This window comes from Condylostylus longicornis, unplaced genomic scaffold (genome assembly GCF_029603195.1).
Source record: "Condylostylus longicornis isolate FDR11 unplaced genomic scaffold, ASM2960319v2 ptg000004l, whole genome shotgun sequence".
In the NCBI taxonomy this organism is placed as follows: domain Eukaryota; kingdom Metazoa; phylum Arthropoda; class Insecta; order Diptera; family Dolichopodidae; genus Condylostylus; species Condylostylus longicornis.
Genome location: NW_026577973.1, coordinates 1,347,000 through 1,368,190, shown reverse-complemented (window position 1 = coordinate 1,368,190; position 21,191 = coordinate 1,347,000). Strand labels below are relative to the sequence as shown.

Sequence of the window (21,191 nt, the reverse complement as noted above, 5' to 3'; positions counted from 1 at the left end):
TTTCTAGAAATAAGTTTCTAGTAAAGATTTATTTATATATAAAATTTCAGCCTTCTATTTTAAAGTGTGTTTAAAGAAGTTTCGTAAACGGACAGACGGGCGTACAGACTTTTTTTCTCAATTTTCTCGTATATAGAGTAACGGTAAAAAAATTATTCCTTTTTCAAATTGCACCACAACTGCAGTACCCAAATTAAAATTATAAACAGAAAGCTAAACAAAGTTTTTGATATTTCTAGAAATAAAATTAATAAGAATAAAAAATATTAATAGTAACGGAAATTATAACGGTTTTACTAAGTTTCAAAAAATAAGAACAAATGTAAATTAAAACTCAAAAAACAAACCTTTTTATAAAATTTTAATATTCACCACAGAGTAACTTTTCAAGAAAAAAATGTTAATAAATTCTTTAAAATTTTATACCATGAGTATGACAATTTTGAGTTGTGGTGACAATATAATTTAAAATTCACCATTTTAACGTAAAAACTTTGAGCATTTTATTTTAAATATTACAGTAAATTTTATTGAGTGTCTTTCAAAATATTTCACTCAAATTTTAACTGGATTTATCTAAAAAAGAAATTAGTTTGTACAAAATCAATTTTTTTTTTTAATTTTTTTAAATACATATATGAATTTTTGAGTCCTATGACAATCTAAGGAGTTTTCCTATGATGATATAAAGAACTTAAAGGCTATTACAAATTTAAATTGTAATTAATAACGGTAATAATCTGAATTATAATTTACGAACTATTGCAATTTGAATTAATCGAGTTCCTAATGCAAATATAATCAAATTTAATTGTAGCAAAAGTTCTACTAATTTGACAATTTATAAAAAAGACAAGTAACGAATTTTTCTTCGTCATCTTTCCTTTTGGAAAGATAGTCATGAGTGAATTTTAAGATTATTACCTTTCAAAAAAATCAATAATTTATTAATATTTGTATTAGAAACAAATACTTATTTATTTTAAATATTAAATGTAACAAACAATTGAAATATTTCGGTAATATTGTTAAAATTAATTCAAAACTGTAATTTCTTCAAAATATAATATAATAATAATAAAAAGTCTGTAATAAAATTAAATTCAACACTAAAAATTCTATTTTGAGTAAAAGTGAAAATGTTTTTGAGTGAAATTCGAATAGCTTCGGTATTAAATAAATATTTCTAATGTATAAAAGAGAAATTTTATATAAAATCAGCTTATTCTTTACAGTTCAGTTGATAATTCGATGGTAACATTACATTACAGTCCTCTATAAAAAAAAATCAGTATAAAATATAAAAAATATTTTAAGAACCTTTTAAAATGTTAAATGTTATTAAGTTTTATTATTCTGTTGATATTTTTATGAACGTATGATTGAATCCATTTTTATAAGATACAATTTTTTCCATGGGACATAGCAGTATAACATTTAAATTATACTCTATACATGTATGTATGCATATGAACTTATATACTTGTGTACAATAAATGTGTGTTTTTGTATATATGTATATTTAAAATGTTATGAATTTTTTATTTTATTTTTGCTTTTGTTTTTGGAATACAGGTTCTCCAGTTGAAAATAATTTTTCAACAATTTAGTAGTTCGTGAACTGTCTCAAAATATTGTTATGTGCTGGGAAAGTTGTAAAAAAGCAAGAGAGAAAAAGGAAATTTAAAAATTAGAAAAGAAAGAAGAAAATAAAGTTTTGTTTTTTTTTTTATTTTGCGGTTATAACATAACAGTATATAAATATAAAATAGGGTCTTCAGTTACAATTTTTTTTTTGTTTTTGTTTTCTTAAAAAGAATATTGTATTGTGTTTTTTCTTTACCAATAATTTCTTATTCAATAAAAGTTTTGAATTGAAATTAACGCATATACAAGCAGAAAAAAGAAAAGAAAAAGTATAAAAAAATTAATTAAATGAAAATTTAATTATTTTGTGTTTTTTTGGCAAAAATTTTTTCAATTTTCGATAATCTTTTATTGCAATATAAGTTATATACATACATTACATACATATGTATAGAAATATAAAGTACAATATAATTATTAAGTAACATTTTGTTCAAATTAAATTTGAAAAGCAAATCTTGAAAATTATAGAAGAAAACATGTTCATTAAAATTATTTGCTAACATAGAGGTGATTGTTTTTATTAATAAAATTCAATTAAATTATATAATAAATAAAATAAATTAATAAAAATGCCATTAAATAAAATTGAATTAAAAAAAATGTGAATTTAATTTTTTTTTTACAACACTTAAATATATATAAGAATTTTATTCATACACACACATACATACCTACAAACTATATGTAAATTTTCACGGAAGATCCTTGAAAGAAAGTTACATAAAAGTTATTTAACAAAGATTCTGCTTTTTTCATAGATTTTCAATAAAAAAAATGAATTTGTTTTAGTGTTCTTAAAAAAGTTGATAAAAATTAAACTAAATTTAATTAAAAAATCAAAAATTTTATGTGAAATAAATTAATTTCATTAAAAACAAAAAAAAAATAATAATAGAAAAGAATAAAAAATTGTTTTGTAACAGTAAAAAGGAATAAAAAAAACGAATTAAGAAAAAAAATAAAAATAAAAAGAGAATAAAAACAGAAAAAGAAAAAAATGTCAGTTAGTTTAAATATAGTGAAAAAAAGCTCTTTTTCTTTATGCTCCTCTCTATATACTTACACAGAAAAAAAATACCTCCTAATTTCACCTTTCCCTATCTGTTTCTACTTTTATATATGTTATACTTATTATCTACTACATAATACATACATATATATAAAATATTTTGCATATTATATACCTACTATATAATATCTTCATAATACAAATTTTTATATATTACATAACCGTCTTTTATATACAAAAAATTTAACTTATATATTTATAATATTATATACATACATATATGTATTTATTTTCTCTACTTTTATATTTTAATGTTATATGTGTATGTAGGTACTATAAAATCCCTCAAAAAAAAAGTATAATGCAAATTTAATTCAAGGATATTATAAGTCGTTTTGTTTTATTTTTTATATTTTATATATTAAATATAAATAAGTAGTGTATATTTATTTGGAAATTATATAGATTTTTATACTTATTTTATGTATAGACAGAAAAAAAATTAACATAAAAAGAAATTATTACAATTATAGAATTCTATGAAAAATTTGTATAATACTCTAAAAATTTGTATAACTACACAATTTCTATAAAAATTTTGTATAAATATACTCTTATGTACAGTACGTATAACAATTATTATAATAGAAATATTAAATACAACTACAATTAAAAATATCTACAGTTAAATTGTGACGTAATTAATATTATAACAATTTTTTGTTTTGGGATAAGAAAGAATATAATAAAATAAAAAAAGGATAGAAAAAATATGCAAATATTTAAAAAAAAATGAAATTTGTTCAACTATCCAATATTATATTTTTGACATTTGTCATACGTAGTACATATACTTTATATAAATACATACATATGTAGTATTTATAATTTTCGGTTTTCTCGCTTATATAAATTTATATGTATATACCCTTTAATATTCAGAATAATATACATGTTTTATATACATACACATATAAGTATATATATTTATATATTCTTATATTTATTTATCTTGTAATAGTATTTATACAAAAAATGCAAAAAAAATTGGAAAAAATTTCTGGACATAACCTATAACAACATTTTAATATGTAGTGTATTTAAAAGGACAAAATATGAATACACATGTATATTATATACGAAATTGTACAATATTAATAAATATATTACATAATATACATTATATGCCTATATAAAGTAAAATGCTTAAAATTATAACAAAATTAACATTTTCTTGTTTATATAACACACAAGTACATAAAATTTATGCTCATAGTTTCTGAGGTAATTGTTAAAAACAATTAAACTCATTTCATATAGGTACCGCTTCTTATTGTAAATTCATAAAACACGCATTTGTAAATAATTCTTACATTACATTTAAGAAAATAAAATACATTAAGCTACTATTATAACAGAGTAGTTGGGTGTTATTTGTAAATGAAACAGTGTTATACACGTTAAATGATGTTTTTTATTTAAATTAATAGTTAATTAGCTAGCAACATTCCTGTTAATTTATGTATATAATTAGTTTTTGTGAGTAAAGTTGGCAGAATTATATATTTATCTTATCTTAAAAGAAACATAAATATCATCAGCAGTTTTATAAAAATATTATATTAAGAAAAATATAGTTACATACTCGTAGATGACAAAATTTAAATACAAATTTGTATAAATTTCTGAAAAACTTTCACTTACTGAATAAACTTTTATACACAATATACACATTTCCATATTTAAAAACAAATATTATTTAAATGGCGTTCGTTTTCAACAATTGCCCTATACGTTATTAAAATCTCAAAATATTATGAAATGAGCATGTGAATAATTATATGTACATATAGATATAATATGTATTATTAAGTGGGTATATATAAATTATGTACATATCCGTGATTATATTTTCCTACTTCTATGAAAAAGATATACATAAATATAAATATTATACTTACGCATATATGGATATAAATACAATATTATTATTTCAGTGATATACATATATCTATAGTAATGTAAAATAAATAATGCTTAAGTATATAAATACTATATATTTAAAACAATCCTTTTGATTTTTCACATGAATTTTAATTTTAATTTTTAATTTCCTTAGATATTATTAAGGTAAAATTATAGTCATTTAATAAACATTAGGATTTTCAGATATTTAAATGACTTAATCTTTATATGTAAAGAGTGAACAAGTTTCGGAATTTCGATATAAGAAATTACTTATAACTATAAGTAGTCTGTTATATATATACATAATATGTAACAATATATTAGAAATAATAAATTTCCTTAACTTTTATAGTAAAAACTTTACTTTTTATTAAGAAAACTTTGTATTTATGTAGTATCGCGTTGAATTGGAATTAGAAATGAGAGAATGTTTTTTCTACGGAAATGAAATGTATATGGTGTTGCGATGGGGTAAAATTGTTTTATATAAGTAATAGCGTGTTTAGTTTCTTTTTGAATCATAAGTATTTCAAGTCATTTTTGGCAAAATTTAAAGGATCTCCTCTAATAATTTTGAGAATCGATTGAATTTGGAGAATTTAATGCTAAATACCTTTTGAAATAAAAAAAGGTTATCAATAGCACTTTTTTAAAATCAAATATATTTTCGAATTACAGTATGTTTTATTTCGAAATATAATTTGTTAAACTTTTTTCTCACTGAAAACTTTAAATTGCTAGGGTTGAATATACAAAACTGAATAATGGAGATCGGTATGATCGCCTAAATTGGTTGGTTTTTTTAATTTCTTTTAAATATGTATGTACGCTGGCAATAATTAATGAAAAGAGTGAAATTTTTATTTAATTTTTATATACATACATACATATGTACGTATAATTTGTAAGAAAATTTTCTAATTGTATACAATTATGTATACAATTCGTATATGTATTTGTAGTAGGAAAACTCTAAATAAGATGAAAAGTTTTATATAATACTAAAATGTACTGATATAATAAGTATAAATAATTATATATGTATGTACAAATGTACATGCTTTAGACCTTTCATAGTTGTAATAATATTTCTAAAATTTTTTCGTATTGTTTTCATTATGTAATTTTTAACTTATTTTACCATCATACTAAGCATATTTTTTTTTGCCTTAAATATGGATTTTTCTCATATAAAAATTTTATATGTAATAAACAAATGGATGAATAGATCACTACACATACTTATAATATGTATACATAATATATTTTTTAACTGTTATACTTATACATATAATTATGTACATATACATACATATATACGAACATGCAAATATCCGAAATTATTGAAACTCAAATATTATTTTAGCTTAAATTTATACTTTACGTCTGTTTTGATTGAATATATTTACATACATATGTATATACATATGTAAATATGTACATTCATACATATGTATTTATATATTTATACCTTTTTGAGATATTTTTTTTTATTAAATTACAAACCGACTACGATCTGCAAGTAATTCCATTCTTATGCCGTATAACCAATTATTAACCGTATATCAAATATGTACATATGTATATGTATGAATGTTTGTAAGTAGAAACACGCAAATATTAAGTATAACAAGAAATTAATAGCAAATTAGAGCAAAAGTTAAAAACTTTTTTATGAAATTTCTAAACTTTTTTTTTCTATGCTTACCTATATTGTACACTCATAAAACACAATACATTGAACTGTTAAAATAATAAGAGTTTCGGAAAATGTCGACTTTTTGTTGTTTTTAATATATTCATTAATTACAAAAAAAAAAAAACAGTATTAATAAAGAAAAAGCGGCGAAACGAAAATTGTAACGCTTTTGTAACTTTCGAAACAAAAAAAAAAATGCGATCTAATCAATCTCCCTAATCATTATCAAAAAAAAAAAAAAAACAAGAAACGCAAAAATAACCTAAACATGAAAAAATTTTCGAAATTTCATTTCTTTTGTTAACCGGTATTCAATTGAAATGAAAAGTTTTAGCTTGCATTCATATTCAACAGTTTATTTTCATATTATTTTAACATTTCTATTTTCTGTTTTTTTTTTATTCATAAGCCGAGCTTAAAAAAACCATACCATGGTTATGAATGAATGAAAAAAAAAATGTTGAAAAAATCATGAAAATGGTAAAAAAAAAAGTAAACAAAGCGGGTTAAAAAAATCAAAACCGGTTTTAATATTTTTTTTTCATAAAATACATAAAAAACACAACAAAAAAAAACAACAATTTTTTCCATTTAATTCTTTTCAACTCTACTTTTAGTTACTTACTTAGTTACTTAATATACAAAATAAAAATGTAAACAATTTGAAAATTGAGTTTTATAGCCAGAGGCGCGGGTTTTACATCTACATACATGTACAAGCAAGCATGTAATTAAATGTGTAATTATATATACAAACAAACATATATACATACATATGTATACGTACTTATGCGGTTAACATTTAGTAGATTCTTACATTCTTTTAAATAAAAATGTTTTATTCATAAAATTTATTATAGTTAATGCATAAATTGAATAAAATTTTATTTGTCGATTTTCAATAAATATGCGGCTTGTTTTTTTACATTATTTGGTTGTATTTGACATAAAAACATGCACCCATAGACACAAATAATGTATGGATGTATGTTTATACTTATGTACTAGTACTGTAAATATAATATCCATTACGATACGAGTGAAGCTTGTTGTAAATTTAACCTACTCTATAATAAAGAAAAAGTATGATGATCAACACTTTATTTTGATGAATTTTTGATGAATCAGTTAAGTCACGTTTCAAAACAAGAATAAAAAACAAACGAGAAAAATTTACACTTTTCTGTATTATTTTTGTAAATTTTTTATGTATGTATGTATGTATATATACTACATACAGATTATATATTGTGTCTACGTATGCATGTACATATGTACATATTTTTCTTTTTGGTATGTCTTAATGTTGAATTTAATTATATGATAAAATAATGATTAAAAAAATATTCAATTGGTGTAACTCAAAAAAATTCAATAAAATAACTTTTATTTTTTAATATACCCAAAATGAATTCCATTTTGGAATCTCATTGTATCCATAACTTCAAAATTTCAGTAATACAAAATTAAGCCTTATACCTGTGACTATAAAGACTTATTGTAATGACTGAAAAAGAATACAGCAACACTACTATTTATGAACATTTATGTATATACACAAATAAATTTGTGTAAAAATTTAGACAACAAGGAAATTAGCATACTGATCGGGCGGTTATCTAAATTATATAAAAACTACCGTGAACTTGACTTATTCAACAATATAATTTTAGCTGCTGAATAAGGTATATTACAGATTAAGTAATTTATATATTTCAGATAAATTTCTAAATGTAAAAAAATTGCCGAATGAAGTAAAATTGCTATTGCTTATTTTTGTTCAATTTATAAAACTAAGAGAATATTTCAATCTTTGAATCAAACACATTGATACTTAATTGGAAATTTTTTGATACATCAGTTAATTGCTCATTTTTGTAAATCATATAACAATAATAAATGCTATATACGCACAAAAAATATTAACAAAAACTTTCACAATTTTAAAAATGTAGAGAATTGAAAATAAGTGGAAATTTTTAATAACTGAAAAATAGCGTAGTTGTGAGTTATTGCTTTTTTATATTTTGAATACCTTTTTAATATAATATTAATATAATTTCCAAACAATTAATAATAAGTTAAATTATTAAAAGAAAATTTGAATTATTTTGCAAAAAAAAATATTAAATTTTAATGATTTTACAATTTTCGGTTTTTTTTCTTTCAATTTTATTTTACTTATAATGTATAAAATAAAAAGTGATTTAGTAATTATTTCTTTTTTAATTGAATCGTGTATAATATCAAAGATTTATTGTATTTAATATAGTATAACAGTCCATTTAATTTAATAATATTATATAGAAAAGAAATTACTTTAATTTTATTTTTAATATATTTTCTTTGTACAAAAAGAATAATTAAAAATTTTGAATTACGATAATAATCATACGTTAATACAATTAAATATAAAAGAATATTGAATTATTAATTAAGTAGGTCATTTCAAATAATAATATACTTGTATAAAACTTTATACTATTTATATTATGTACATAAAGCAAAAAAAAACTTTTATACTAACCCTATCGGTGCCTATCAAAAACATTACACCATTCTCAAATTTTAGTTCATTAAACCGGTGATGATGGTGCTAGGTGACATAACTTTTATACGCATGCTTTGAAAAAATATCTATTGTATATTTTGTTTTATTTCAGGAATTCTTAGAAAGCAAAAAAAATATAAAGTATATACAATATTAAATAAAGTAGCAATAACAGCAACAACAACAATAACAATAGCAATAAGTACTCAAGAAAAGTAGGTGACAGTTAAAAAGGATTTTGAATAAATACATACAAACGAATATATAACGGTATTTTTGTCTGTTTTTTTGACGTTGCTTCTTCTCTTGCGTATTTTTATATAATAAAATAATAAAGTTAATATTATAAATTGACATAATAACAAATTTTAATTTTTAAACATTTCTCTATAAATATGTCTTACAAAATGTCAATTCAACTGTCATAAATTGTATTGTCAAAAATTTTGTTTTTGTGAATACTGTTACAAAATATTGTACTCGTATACTGATATAAACATATGTTATGTACAAAAATAAAGTATTATATTAAAAATCATTCTTATTATACTTAGACAAAGTATATTGGGGTAAAATGTATACATATTAGTAAAAGTGATTTTAATTCAATAATAATTAAAGTAGAAATAAAATACTATGTTTTATTGAATTTTTTTAATTTTACTTAATTTTTACAGAAAAAATTTTCTTTTTTATTCTCTTTTAAAAATTGAATTTTTAAATTTCCAAAATAATCAATCAGAAACAATCTTTTATAAGTTTTTATATACGTTTTAAAAAACTTATTTAGAACTTTGGTGGAATTTCTTCTGCTTTAATGTTTCTTTACGGAGTTTTTAAAAGCATAATTCTTGATTTAAATTGAAGTTTAATTAATAAATATATATGTATGTACTTACTTAGTTACTATTTTTTTCTTAAAATAGGATATTGTTGCAATAAATGGTAGTATATTATACAAAGAATTTATAATTTACTTTTTCAGAATTAATTATTCATTAAGTTAATTAAACTTAATCACCTATACTAATATAATATTGGCACATTTCCATTTTCATGATTCATAGGTCTAAACGTGTATAAAATGATATCAGATTCATTATTTTAATATTCCTTTATCGCTTGTTAAATTTAATGCTCTAGACTTTACATTTCACATTATGCATACATATATATAGAGATAGACAAAAAGATAATATAAAAAACCAGAAATTATAATTCTTGTAATTGTAAAAATGCAATTTTTCCCAGTATTGATGCGTGTTATTAAAATGTGTAACGTAAAATGATATTTTTTTTCTTGTAATTGATAAGGCAATATTCTCAATTATATAACTTGTTTTTCTGAGTATATTTATATAAATTTTTCTTTACATACTTCACATGCTATGCGAAAATATGTGAACATACCATAATAGTATTTAGAAATATACTTATTGTGCTTAGTATTTTCAAAGTTTTCATTGAAAATTGTTAATATTTTTAAGTATTTTGAAATTTTCAAAATGTGGGACTTAAATTGTAGTAATTATTTTGGAAAATTGTATGTTATTGTAATTTTTATGCGATTTGTACGGGAATTATAATTATAATATTTTTAAGAGTGCGTTTGAAACATACGAAAATTTAAATTTTTAATTTAAATTACTTGTCAATAGTATTTTAACAAATACTATTGATTATATGAAAATTCAAATTTCATTTCGGTGTGAAGTTTTCCATTTAAATTTTCATACCAATATCAATTCCAATTTACATAACTTTATAATTTATGCTTAGCTTTAAATATTTTTATTTAACAAATTAACGCTTGTCAATCAAAAAGTATAAAAATTTTCCTGAATGACGGCGGTATAGCCTAAAGGTATCAGGGTTAACTCCTGTTTTGGTTATTACAAAAGATATACATACATATATGAAATTGTATAGTTTAATATCGAATTTTTAATATAAAGCAAGTTTAGCCAATACGTATTTGTCAGTATTTATACCATAATTAATGTTTGAACGACAAATTTTGCATCAATGACATACATACGTGTCTTCCCAATTACCTACAAGTTTTGTTGGTAACGAAAGTGAGACATATGAATGTCAACCATTGATCTAAAACTTGTTATTTAAACACATTCATTTCCAGAATGTTTCACAAGTATCAATAACTTTAAACAAACTCTAAGTTTACGAAGTATGTTAGTTTTATAAATAATGTAAGCTATTACAAACATCTGAGCTTAAACTATCAGAAAGGTTGACATTTTTTGAAAATTATATTTCTATATGAGGTTAGTCACCCGCACTGACTTACGCATCGCTTTTTGAAGGTGCAAGAGGAAGAAAAAAGAAATATAAATTGCAATTTAAAAAATTTAATCAATGTTAGTTCAAATTTATAAAATAAAAATATTTGCGTGTCGTCTCTGTATTTAGCAATTTAATAATATTAATTACTTACACTTTTAATGTGTATAAATCTACATTAACGCACGCACATTATATGTACACGCTTTTCAACTATAAATAATTCAATCAAATTTCTTACACTATCCATTTTAAAAACGCGAAACTTGTATTCTTAGATTCAAATAATGGTTATGATGATGTTCATTAATTATGAAGTTAACAAGATTTTAAGTACAAATTTCAATACATTTAAAAGTGCTTTTCTTTCTAAATCTGTAGAGGAAATTGGTTCAATTATTTTTAAGTATCCGTTGTGTTACAATGAAAATTTGTTAATGAGTTCCTATCGCATTTTTTCATACAAAATTTTTTTGAAAAAGGACCTGATTAAACCAATAAAGTTTGCTTTCTCGATCATCTGTACGTCCGGCCTAAACATAAAACATGTGTTTTTTGCATACAGCAATCAAACAGTTTTTTACAAATACATAAGCAATCAAACAGTTGCAAAACTAAAAATTGTATGTCTGCCTGTGCCCTAAACCTTGTCCTAGCCAGTCGGAGTCGTTTATGGGCTTTTTTTACAAAATTAGTTTTTTACGAAATTGTACTTTTATAAAATACTTATACTTTATTAAAAATACCTGCAACAATTTAATTTGCTATTTTTTTTTCTTATTTTTTTGTCGTCGTCTTCCTTTCCTCTTTCTTTTATTTTTTTTATCCAATTAATCAATTGAAGAATAACATTAATCATCTGTTTATACATGCGTTTGTATGAATGTACAATATTTTGTATGAATGTAGATTGACTTATATGCATATTCAAGCATACATATTTAGTAACGTAAACTACATCTGCTACTGTAATAAAACTTGATTCTCCATTTTTCTTATGTTGCTTGTTTTTAATGAAGCTAAATATAAGAAAAATTACATATCAAAAATCACATCAAGTATGCATTTTTTTATGTACATAGGGTATGTATAATTTTTTTAGAGTTTCAGTTTATTTGTTGCAACAACGTTTAATTGTATATATCGCACATGTATATTAACGTTGGTTTATCGATATATCTATAGATATATCTCTTGTTTGCATAAGGCTATAAGTATCTAAATCAAATGATCTTGTTATTGTGTGTATACATATATGTATATGATCTTCGGGGAAAAAATTTCAGATCAGAACGCAAAAGCGACCGAACAATTTAAAGCATTAACGATTTTTATGACTATTTAAAACTTTGTTTTATTTGATTTTGTCTTCATAAATTTAAAAATATTACATTTATGTACGTTTATTGTTATACATGCATGTACGAGTACATATGCATAAGAATATGCAGAATGTTTTATACCGACTTGTAGCGTAATCTTCTTATATATTAATTTCATTCTGAAAATGTTTGAATGCACATATGTACATACATATGTGTATGAGTATATAGATTTAAAACACAACAAGCTGTGCTCTTCTTTGATCTTCTCAACGAAACCCTTTAAGGCAATTCTTAGGAAAATTGAAATTTGGCGTTGTTTTCTTTTCAAATTTTATTTTGTTATTTTTTATATATATTTAATTTTACAGTTAAAATTATGTACAAAAGAACTTATAAACATAAAAATTTAAAAAACATCTGAAATCCGGATTTAGAAAATGATTGGAAATGAAAATATTGTTTTTTTTTTTTTAATTTATTTTTATTTTTTAAAATAACCCTTTTCAACAGTAGGTACTATAAAATATTTCCATGATCTTTGTTAGAAATCATAATGCATATTTATGAATAGTATGTGTGTATATAGAATTATAAAGTATATGAATTTTAATTTTTTACCAATCGCATTGCACTCAATAAGGCAGATTATGTCATGGCTCCGAATTTCACATATCGAATCTTTGGTGGAAACGCATTCCAGTATGATAGTGAATCGCAAGTAAACTATTTTTTAAAAAGAAGTCGGTCTGTAATAGTGATATAATTTTTGGATACATATAATGAAATCCTGAAGCAGGGCGTGTAGTATTTTTATTCTCCTTCCATTCATATACAGTAATTTTGATTATTATAGATATTATTGACGTAAAATTCAGAAATTTTTGTGACCATGTTCAAGTTTTAATCCGTTCAAGATGAGTTGCTGAACTAGACTACACTGTCTCAAAGAGTTGGCGTCGTACGGTAATTTGTTTGAAAGTAAGAGCTTTAACTTTTGTAATATATTTTTTATTCCTCACTTATTACTTCTTCATTATGGTGTACAACAAAAATATGATCTTATATTGTTTTGTATTCTGATTCAGTGTGTTTGCCTAAAAGTTTGTTTTAATTTTCAATATTTCTAATTTAATAAGTTGACGCATCTAAAAATAGATTGCATATATTGCAGACTATATAGAACAAAAATATTGTAAACAAAAACATATTATATGTATGTATGTACGTGATATATGTATATGTGTGTATAGAAAAAAATAAAAAAAAGTAATAAAATGAATTCAAATCAAAAACTAAAATAAAAAAATAACTAAAATATGTCAAAAAAAATTAATTATTAAAATAAAAACAAAATATAAACTTAGACCAAGAGTGTATTTTTAAAATTCAAAATAAAAGACTTATGAATGAAAAAAAGAGTTAAATTGAAAAATAAATTTACTCAATAAAATGAAAAATTGTTATACATAGAATTTTGCATAAAAATACTTATTTATGTACACTGTATTCAATAAAATATAATATCACAAAATAACACTGTTATAACATTGCTATATCAGTATAATATAAAAATATATTATTATATTGCATATGACATGCATATTGATATAGTACCTACATGAGTATTTTAAAGTGTATAAAAGTTTTTATATAATTTACACTGGCATATAAAAATTACATTTTTATTCTAAGTCAAATTTATTTACATAACGTAATAACAATAAACGAACGTGTAATACTCTCTGTATATAAACAAATGCAATAGAAAAATTGAGTTTTCAAATATGAGTGAAAATAAAAAATCAAATAATATTTTTTCCATATTACCTACATATGTATATAAATTCATTTAAAAAAAAATGAGTACTTTTTTTTTCATTTTGAAAATGAATTTTTTGTGTATATTTTAAAAAGAACAAATCCTTTTTTTCAGTTCTTTTTATATACAACGTACGTTCATATTATGTACAAATTTAAGTAAATAAGCTGGAAAGCATATAATATGAATGAGCTTTAAAATGCATTTGAGTTGAAAAAAAAAAATACAATAAAGAAAATATAAAATCAATAATGATAGAAATTTTTTGTTCATTTCAGTTTCTTCATTTAGTTTTTTTTTCGTTTCAAATTGTATTTTAGATGAGTTATAAAAATATAAGATTCTAGATTAGAAATAAAATTAAAAAAGAAGAATAAAAGAACGAGAACACAACATATAAGTAAATAGTTATTAAAAACAAAAATTTAATTTAATTTAATTACAAAAAATAAGAACAAAAAAAAAATTAATTAAAAATTTTAGTAATAAAAAAATTAAATTACAAATCTAAATAAAGAAATATTAATCTAGTAAGGAAAAATAAATACCAAACAAATTGTATAATAAAATTATTTATAAATTAAAATTACAATGAATTCAATAAACCCTAAACTAATGCTCTTAATAGCATTCTTAATTAACTTAATTTATAATAAAGTTAACGCTTCTAATATATGGGATAAATTAAGAGAAGAAACAGATCTAGGACAGGTAAGTTTTCTTTTGGAAATTTTCCTTTTTTTATTTTTACATAATAAAATTTTTAAAAGCAAAAATATTTTCGTCATATAAGAGAACTCTGATGATTCATTCAAAAATTATATGATTATAAATTTGAAAAAGTGTAAGAGTAGAAGAAGTAAAAAAAAAAGGATTTAAGTACTTGTATAAAACGAAGAGATCACAAGAGGATTTTTTTTTAGTTAATGAAATTTTTTTGTTGTTTGTAATACATATACACATACCAACATGTTCATGTATACGAGTATGTATATTGTATTTTTCGGTATATCATATTAAATTTTTGGTGTATATCCGGATGACCTTGTATAATCATTTTAAAATATTTAGTTTTTTATATTGAAAATTTATATTAAAAAAAAAAACATGACAATAAGAAAAATTTATCGTATTGAAAATTCTGATTAAATACTTTTTCAAAGAACTGTATAGCTTTTAAAGACATAAAATTACAAAATTATCGCGAAAAACCAGTGCTATCGCTTTTACATAATAAAAGGTAGTTGGAAATTGTAATAAGCTTTAATAGATAACTTAAAAAAAAAGAAAAGACTACATTGGAAAAATTGTTTGAAGTTAAAGATTTTATTGAAGAATAAATAAAATATTAAATTTTTTGTTTAATAAATCAAAAATATTTTGGTAAGTTTGAAATCAATAAGAGTACAGCGCTTCATTTAAAGGCGTATTATATAGCGTGATATACCACCGTATATAGAGCCGTATACCACCGGGTAGAGGGTCGAAAATGAGTAAAATTTTTGTTCGAAACATAGTGTTGAATCTGAACCGTTTCTGAGCTACAGAGCTTTTAATTGGCGAAATTTTAGAGGTTTCAAAGAAAGAACAGAGGAATATTTGGTTTTGCATTTTTTTTCGGAAATACAAGTATTCGAACTATAGGAAAATCTCAATTTTCCTCATATTTTATTTTTTTACTTTTTTTGTCACGACAAATTCCAATGAACTTTTTTGAAACTTTCAAAATTCCCTTTATAGAATTTTGCTCAGCTATTTCCAGAATTTTTATTTCTTGTAATGATAATAACATTTTTGTAAGATAAGTTCAGTGCTTTGTCTGAACTTATTCGTAAATGAAGAACTTCTATAAATACTTACATATGTTTAATAATTACTTAAAATTATGAGCGTTGGTTATTTAGTGTTAAAGAGTATAGGAATTTAAATTAATTTAATTATTCCTATAAATCTAAAATTTTAATTTCAGAATAAAATCTTAACTTTAATAGTTTTTTTTTTTGATAAAATATGTTATTCATCATTCATATAATATGTAAACTATAAGTATTTTACATATTTGTCAGGTAAATCGCAAACTAATATTCTTCTAAATTATTTTTATAGCAGGTAGGTATAATAAAATATGTTTGAAATTTTTAATTGCACTCGTACTTTTTTCGAATTCCTTTAAGACTTAATGAAATTCCATGAAACATACAATCAAGTTTTGAGTATTAAAAATAGTTTAGCATAATTAGAGAGTTAATATTCTAAATAAAATTATTTTATAGGTTGAATAATTAGAAAACAATTATCACGCATACAACTTAAGTAATACTTATAATTTTATAATATGCTATAATAATGCAATAGAATTGAAGGAGTGGAAATAAAAATACAATTATATTAACTTTCTATACATGAAAATTTTTTTTGCAAAACAAGTATGTAGGGAAAATTTATAACATGCTTTCTCCTCCTTCGGGGATTTAAGTAATTTTTAATCATCATAAAAATTCAATTAGAATAATTTTTTATTTGTAAAGCCTTTCGTTTGACCTATAGAAAAAAGAACATGTAATAAAAAAATGGGGTCAAATTTTAAAATAAATTTAAATTTTATAGAAGATTAATAAATAAGGTTTAAACACGCAACCTCATTCTACCTGTTTAGTTCTTGGTTAAAAGTGAATTAAACAATATTTTTATTTTTTGCTTTTCTGCGCTTTTTCAATGAATTTTTAATTTTAGTGTAATAAAAGTTTTTTAAATCAAACTTTAAAATTCTTTTGAAAAATTTAGAAACTTCTCAATACTGAAAAATGGGTCGAAATTGTAACTATTATAAATTAAATGGAGTCGAAAGTCTCAGCTCTGCTGCATGTGTGTACCAATTCTTGATTTTGCGCTTGAAAAGTGCTTTGGAAATTTTTTAAATTTAGATAATAATTTTATTTTTTACTGCCACTACTTCTTTGCCTTGACTCAAATACTTTTGATTTAATTTTGTTCGCGATTTTATTAAACTCGGTTATGTCAAAATATTAAAGTTTCTATTCTAAAATTTCTTTATTGTAAAAACGAAAAAATTTTCTAAAATATCTGCATAAAAAAAAAGCAAATTTATATGTTCACTTATTTCTTATCGTATTTTGCAAATGCATTCATAGTTTAATGAAAATGACGAAGATGAAAAATTTAGTAATTTCAAAATGATGTTTTTCAGTTACTGAACTTTCAAATAAAAAGAATAAAAAGGGAATAAAAAATGGTCAGACATTAGTCTTTATGTCATATAATTTAATTATTGTTAAACAAGATTGAGAAGAAAAGATACGGAAAATAAAAATTTAATTCATAAATTTTCATTATTTGTTTAACATTTCCTAGTAACTAAGAATAGGAAAAGTTAAGAAATATTTAAATTAATATTTAATTTATTATTCGATGGAGCAAATAAAAACGAAAGAAATTGTTCAAAATTTCAACATCGCTTTTACCTTAAATGGTTATTTGTAGAAATCTAAAATTTTAGCAGCAAATTAAATTCTATCTTCTTTAGTTAAATTTTAGGAACTTGATCCTTTTAAAATATTATTAAATTGCAACAGAAATAAATTGTATGATATAGCAAATGTCTTCTCGTATAAGAACAATATTTTTGTTCAACAATATTCTCCTAAAATTATGTAATAAGATCAAACTTTTTAAATATCATATTAAGAGAATAACGTAGATAAAACGTAACTCATTTTTTTATAAAAATAAACATTAGGGGTCAGTATTTAGAGATCGATCACTAAGAGATCGAAAAAGTTTCAAAAATTTTATTACAGACACGAATCGTTTGTATTGATTTTTCATGATAAATTTCACTATCATTTAGTGACATCGTTAAAAATAAGAGTAAATCGTAAAAAATAAAAGTAATAAGAGTAATAAGAGCTGAATCAAGATATAAAACTTAAGAGTTCATTTTCTCCATTTTGATATAAAAACATTATTGTTGACAAAAGAACAAGAAGTTTACTAAATTTTCACGATAAATAAATTCAGAATTACATATTTCATAATTTAATCCGTTTTAAATGTACATATTATGTATGGTAAAAAAAATGTTCTAATTAGGATAATTCGATTTAATCGTTTACCTATACGAATTTAGCTATAACTTTCATGTCACTTATCATAAATTTTTCTATATTTGTCATATTCATTTTGATATTTTCAGTGTTAGTTAGTCATATAATTACTCAAACTTTCACTCGAATGAAATAAATAATAATGTCAACCTACAAAAACGTGTTCAATTTAACAAGGGATCAAAGTTTAGTGGGAAATAAAAAACTTTTCAATTATCAAACTATAAATAACAGTTATAATAATCATTCAATTTTTCAATTATTTTACGAATCAAATAATTTTTTTGATTACATTTAAAACACCTACATAACATGCACTCCTTTAACATATAGAATGTCTCTATATGTACGTGTATATATTTTATGTATGTTGTACCCTAAATATAACATTTTCTATTGTTTGATTTATTTTTGTTATATGAAAATCCTTTTTATTAATTTAATTATTATGTAACAATTACAATCACCTTTTTGCATTTATTATTATTTTATGCCACAAAAAAAAAACGTGACGCCAACTGTATTTGCATAATGTATAACTATACATGTAATATATTTTTATAATTAAAGTATAAAGCTTCATGTATAGCATGTAAAGTCAATTAAAGTGCATTTTATAATTATAAATTGTTAGCATGATTTGACCTACTTTAAATAATATTATTGTTATGCCATTATACTTAAAGTTTTAAATACCCTTAAAAAAAATTAATCAATATTTTCATAATATTATTATATATATATACATGTTTTCTGCCTATGTTTGTATATATCTGTATGCAGAAATTGTTATATCCTTCTTATTTGAAAAGTATTACACCAATTTTAATATTATACAAAATGGTTATATATAGAAGAAAATATATTATAAATGAACAATAAATATAAAATATGTATGTAATACAAAATATGTATATGTATATACATACATATGTATAGTTGCATGCATATTTACTGTCTGATTAAATTTTCCTTTAGTACAAAAAATGTCTGTACAAAATATTGATGAATTTATAATAAAGAAAATAAGTTTATATTAAAAATAAATTTTATATTATTTATATGTAGATTATTTGAAATTTTTTATAATAAATAAAGCTATTAACCTTATTAGGAAGAAAATAAACAAAATATATTCATGATTTACATGTAGAAAAGTTGGTCAGGATAGCTGTAGAATATTAAAGAATTATGAGAACAGAATAAATTGTAACTGGATTATATTTAAATTTGAAATATAAGGACTTAGATTTATGTGGTTGCAGTGATTTGCCGTGGGGGAGAAACTAATTTTGCCAAACTTATATATATGTGTTATTTCACTGAACAAAATTACTCCATTAATTAAACCCTAAATCGTTTCAGCGTTTGATGACCTCTTTTAAACCCTATTTTAGTAACATAATTAAGGAGGATTTCAATTGTAATAAATTGTAGATCCTTCCTCTGGCATCATGTCTGTCAGGTAATATGTGTTCCTTATTCAAAAAGTTATTTGCAAATTTCTTATATTTCAATTGCATTTCGAATTCAGAAAGTAACCCAATAAATTAGAAAAACTCTATGAAAATGCACTTTGTTTATTGTATAATTAATCTTTTTAGCATTAGAAACAAAATAAAATTTGTATTATACTTTACGAATTATGTTCAATTTTATGTTTGTATTATATTTATGAATCGATATTAAAAAAAAACAATGAAACAATAAACAAAAATTGCATGTACTTTTTTTATCCTTGTTATATGCAATTTTGATTTTTCCAATTTTATGTGTGTATCCTTTTTATTTTCTTCTGGCTCATGAATAATAAAATTGATTAGTGTAAGTGTAGGTGAATAGGAAATTAGGCTTACCTTAGTCTTCAGTAACTAATAAACCAGAAAATATATAAAAAAAAAATCTAGTAAAAATTTATATGCTCCCTTTTATTGTACGTTTTTGAGTAAGTATTATGTTAGTGTATATATAGGAAGATTTTGACTTGGTATATAAATAAATATTTGGAATATAAATAAAAGTAAAATGACAGAAACCGAAAATAAATGATTTCCTTTTTCATAGTATAAGAGAAATTTTATAAATTAAACTTAATACGAATATATAAAATAAAAAAATAACGTTTTATTAAAAATTAAGGACATCTTTTTTGCATATGCACACACATAATATTTTCATTTGTATATAAGAGAGTATATACATATGTACAACATTGATACTATGATGATATTCATGCACAATATATTTAATATTATTGTTAAGGTACATGTTTGCATGTACTTTTGTCGATAAAAGAGCTTTTTCTATTTTCGATTTTATTGTTCACTTTGTTTTTAGATGACACACTTATTTATTTTATTAATACATGATAGCATGCAATATTTGGTTTTCTGCTGTAATATTGGTGTAACTCCAAAAACACAAATAAAAATAATTTAAATATTTAATAGGTAATTAAAAATTTTTAGATTATTACAATAAATATAAAATGTTCAATTAAAAAAAAATTTTGTCAACTTTTAAATAATATTTTCGAATTTCAACTTCGTATTTTGGCCCTTTATACCGAATACATATAATTTTTTTCAATACATTTGAATAACTAAGAGGGAATGTTGGGTAAGGCACTATAGCGTCTTTTTGAGAAGAAGGATGTTGTGGTCCATACTCGAAATACATATATTAAAAAATTATCCTAACTTGATTATACATGTATTTCACTTTAAAAAAATGTAGGAAAGCCGA

General features: G+C 21.9%; 1 protein-coding gene across 2 annotated transcripts in view; it reads left to right on the top strand.

Annotated features, from left to right (window-relative positions):
- The first annotated feature begins 14,671 nt into the window (after positions 1-14,671).
- The window catches only part of LOC129613993 (fasciclin-1-like), a 113,992-nt gene continuing 107,472 nt past the window's right edge, over positions 14,672-21,191 (top strand). The window contains exon 1 of one of the 2 annotated variants that reach the window (XM_055528362.1): positions 14,672-15,033. In XM_055528362.1, the coding sequence (XP_055384337.1) occupies positions 14,914-15,033 (120 nt within the window). In that variant the 5' untranslated portion in view covers positions 14,672-14,913. The remainder of the gene's footprint in view (positions 15,034-21,191) is intronic. The other variant, XM_055528370.1, reaches the window with a different exon arrangement.